The sequence below is a fragment of the Etheostoma spectabile genome, unplaced genomic scaffold, assembly GCF_008692095.1.
Source record: "Etheostoma spectabile isolate EspeVRDwgs_2016 unplaced genomic scaffold, UIUC_Espe_1.0 scaffold465, whole genome shotgun sequence".
NCBI classification, from domain to species: Eukaryota; Metazoa; Chordata; class Actinopteri; order Perciformes; family Percidae; genus Etheostoma; species Etheostoma spectabile.
Window position 1 is genome coordinate 441,113 of NW_022605616.1, and position 4,396 is coordinate 445,508.

Genomic DNA, 4,396 nt, shown 5'->3' on the forward strand with positions numbered 1-4,396 from the left:
TTTGAGTAGTCGTTGAGACTAGAAAAGAACTATATAAGAACAGTCCATTTACATTTATATGGCAAAATGTTTCAGCCAATCTCCAAGTTTTTATAAGATGAGAGATAATGGGGCCAAAGGGTAGCTGGCACTGTTTGGAGATATTTTCAAAAAGAACGTCATGGAGTGACCAAGGTTCTGTCATAGCATTTTCTATGGTCACTAGGGCTTACTTAAGGCAAACTTGCACTGAGTCAAGGATGTACAGTGGTTAAAATGCCTTAATCAGTTTAGGGCATATAAAAGAAAATATAAAAGAGAATTTGGCCCACCCATGAAAGAGAGAGACATCATGGCTTTCAAATGAGCAAAGTGGCAGTTGGCCAAGGTCACCCCCCCTCCTCAATAGCATTTAAAGCTACAGACACAGAAATGGCACATCCTAAGTAAAGCTCATTGTGGGACTGGCTCTAGTGGCTGTAATTCTGCAACAAAGGCTGAATTTCTGGAAACAGACTTCAGATACAGTATTAGGGGACCACTAAGGTCTATAAAAAAGCATCCAAAAAGCACCATGTCATGGGACCTTTAAACTCTGCTGAATTTATGACGATTATGGTTAACTGCTCCTCAGATCTCTGCAAGGTAAATCCAGACAGCTCACTAGACTATCTGTCCAATCTGAGTCTTCTGTTGCATGACTAAAACAACTTTTGAACGTACACCAAAAAAAGTTCATTCCCGGGGCTATTTTGCAGCGGCACAATGGCTCTGTCCGGCGTTTAGCACCGCCCAAGGTTTAAAGAAATGCCAATAAACCAGAGCACGTTTTTCTCCCAACCCAGAATGCTGTGTGGACTAGCCAGACCCTCCTCTGCAGGGCTGTAGAGGAAGATCTGTCAATGAGATACTTTGATTGCTTACATAGACAACTAGGGGCCAATAGGCTAAATTACACAAGCATATCACATAATATACATAAAACAGGTGGGCTATGTGAAAAAGAAAATTGAATAGTCACAGTAATAAGTATGAATGAAGCGGTTGGCACAAATTAAAAGGAATTGGCTGGATTCCATTTCACTGGAATTGTATTTTAGATGATTTCATGTGACACTGATTGTGATTGACTAGTTAATTGATTGTTTGCAAGCAGTGAACAAACCCCCTGTAATCTGTTTACATTACAAAGTGGCAGGAGATTTTCAGAGTGAGAAAAAGAAATGACAATTAAGACGTAGATGGATCATTGGTAACCTTCATGTAGGGCTGGGCAATGTATTGATAATATATAAATATATGAAATTAGATATTTTGGAAATCGTAATATGATATAAGTGTTTTAAACGCCGCATTACGCCCAGTTCTACCTTTATGTATAAAAGGAAAACAGCTGATTTTGTTACTGAGCATTCCCGAACATAGAAAAGCATATTATGCCTAAAAAGGGTGCTGAACTTGGATTGTATACTGTACAGAGCTAGGCAAAATATGGAGAAAATTAGATATTGCCATCCATCAATCCATCCATCTTTGTCCGCTTATCTGGTATTGGGTCGCGGGGGCAGCAGCTCCAGCAGGGGACCCCAAACTTTCCTTTCCCGAGCCACATTAACCAGCTCCAACTGGGGGATCCCGAGGCGTTCCCAGGCCAGGTTGGAGATATAATCTCTCCACCTAGTCCTGGGTCTTCCCCGAGGCCTCCTCCCAGCTGGACGTGCCTGGAACACCTCCCTAGGGAGGCGCCCAGGAGGCATCCTTACCAGATGCCCGAACCACCTCAACTGGCTCCTTTCGACGCGAAGGAGCAGCGGCTCTACTCCGAGCTCCTCTCGGATGACTGAGCTTCTCACCCTATCTCTAAGGGAGAGGCCAGCCCCCCTCCTGAGGAAACTCATTTCGGCCGCTTGTACCCTGGATCTCGTTCTTTCGGTCATGACCCAGCCTTCATGACCATAGATGAGGGTAGGAACAAACACTGACCGGTAGATTGAGAGCGTTGCCTTCTGGCTCAGCTCTCTTTTCGTCACAACGGTGCGATAAATAGAATGTAATACCGCACCCGCTGCTCCGATTCTCCAACCAATCTCACGCTCTATAGTCCCCTCACTCGCAAACAAGACCCCAGGGTATTTAAACTCCTTCCTCTAAACTAGATATTGCGATATTCTTAATATCCTAATACCTCGATGTCAATGTTTTGACAATTCGTGGATTAACAAAATATCTTCACAATGAGATTTTAGATAAATGTTCTTCAGTTATGTAGATATAATGACGAAGTAGGTAAGGGTACATATAATAGAAGAGCTAGAATAGCCTGGTAACAGAACTTTACTGTAATGCAGTCTTTAAAACCAGGAAAAGACAACACTTGAGCCATTTACAATATTAGGACAATATCTAGTCTCATATCACAATATCAATCTAATATAAATCAATTGCCCAGCCCTTATACTGTACATAATAAACTCTCTACATTTTTTGTTTAGGTGATCAACCGTTGCATCCGTCATCACTACAGCCCTACCCATCATATACGGTTCTGTTCTGTCTCTTCTATTCACAAAACACACAAATGCATAGTTATTCACTTAAATGAACCTATGCATAGGGTGACTTGTAGGGGTAGGGGGAAAAAAACGATACATCCTATTATTGCGAGACTGTACCAATACATGGACATTAATGTCGGCCTTTTATAATAGAAATTGCACATGAGAATTTAACGTTTTGGTACTAGAATAATAAAATCAACTGCTTTTAAAAACAGATGTTTACAAAGTTTTCCTTGGGGGACATAATTTGAAGCTTCAGAAAAAAGTCATCAATAATATCATATTGTGACATAAGTATTGTGATAAAATTGTATCATGGGGCCTCTGGTGATTCCCACCCCTACTGACTCTGCAGTTATTTTCAAGACTGCACTTTGTCTCATACTTTGCTAAGTACATAAGACAGTTACACTTTTGTTGGACTGTGTTAAAAATGAGTTAATTGGTGGCAATGATTTTGGAGGCTGTGGTAACACCGAGGAGGTGTTGAAATGATTGTTTCATCAGTGTGGATACAAGGAGTCCAGTGGCTGGTGTTCCCTTACCCCAGTGGGTTGGCTCTGTAGTATATGTATGGCATCCTGGTGGCTGAGGCCCAGCTGGAGCCACACAGCATGCGTCTGCACCAGTCTGTCCAGAACACTGAGCCGCCGATGCAGGGAATCGTAGCCCGAATCTCTGGCTCCGGCCAGCCCCGCTCCCATCCCGACACAGGGGGAAGCCTGCAGGAAGAGACCTCCCACCTCTTCACCTAGTCTGATAACAAGATCAAACAAATATGAAATATATGCTACAGAAACTGTGTCTTAGAAAATGATTTACCAGAAATGTACACTAAGATTCCAGCAAAGATATGCACAAGAAAATATGCAATAATATTGTTAAATCCTGTGATAACCATATTACTTGCAATAAATAAACAGTGAACTCTTTCAGTATTCTGCTGAAAATAAATAAAGTGCTTGTTAAATTTAAAACAAAGAAATATAAATCATTTAACAATCTTATGTTGAACATAAATTTGAATATAAAAAGGCACTACTGACAAAACTACAGTTATATTATAAGTGTAGTTTTGTTTTTTAAGATTTTTTTGTTGGACATTTCTGGTTTTAATTGATAGGACAGCTAAGATATGAAAAGGCAGAGAAAGGGGTTAGACATGCAAGAAAGTGCCCTGGTCAAAGGTGAACCCTCGGCCTCTGCGCCCAGAACACGTACGCACACACACTAACGCACGCACGCACGCCAGGCTTCAAACATAAAGACATAAAACTGTAATTTTTTGTGAAGAATCAACAACAAGTGGGACACAATCATGGAGTGGAACAAAATTTGGATATTTCAAACTTTAACAAATAAAAAACTGAAATATGGGGTGTGCAAAATTATTTAGCCCCCTTAAGTTAATACTTTGTACCACCTTTTGCTGCGATTACAGCTGTAAGTCACTTTGGGTATGTCTCTATCAGTTTTGCACATCAAGAGACTGAACTTTGCCTATTCCTCCTTGCAAAACAGCTCAAGCTCAGTGAGGTTGGATGGAGAGTGTTTGTGAACAGCAGTTTTCAGTTATTTCCAGAGATTCTCAATTGGATTCAGGTCTGGAATTTGACTTGGCCATTCTAACACCTGGATACGTTTATTTTGGAACCATTCCATTGTAGATTTTGCTTTATGTTTGGGATCATTGTCTTGTTGGAAGACAAATCACCGTCCCAGTCTCAGGTCTTTTGCAGACTCCAACAGGTTTTCTTCCAGATTGGTCCTGTATTTGGCTCCATCCATCTTCCCATCAATTTTTCTTCCTTGTCCCTGCTGAAGAAAAGCAGGCCCAAACCATGATGCTGCCACCACCA

At 41.2% G+C, this 4,396-nt stretch overlaps 1 protein-coding gene across 1 annotated transcript in view; it reads right to left on the minus strand.

The window, feature by feature from the left end:
* Positions 1-4,396, minus strand: part of LOC116686767 (ras and Rab interactor 2-like) — a 196,390-nt gene that overhangs the window by 31,071 nt on the left and 160,923 nt on the right. Inside the window, 1 exon segment of the mRNA XM_032511821.1 lies at positions 3,083-3,293. Coding sequence (XP_032367712.1) covers positions 3,083-3,293 — 211 coding nt within the window.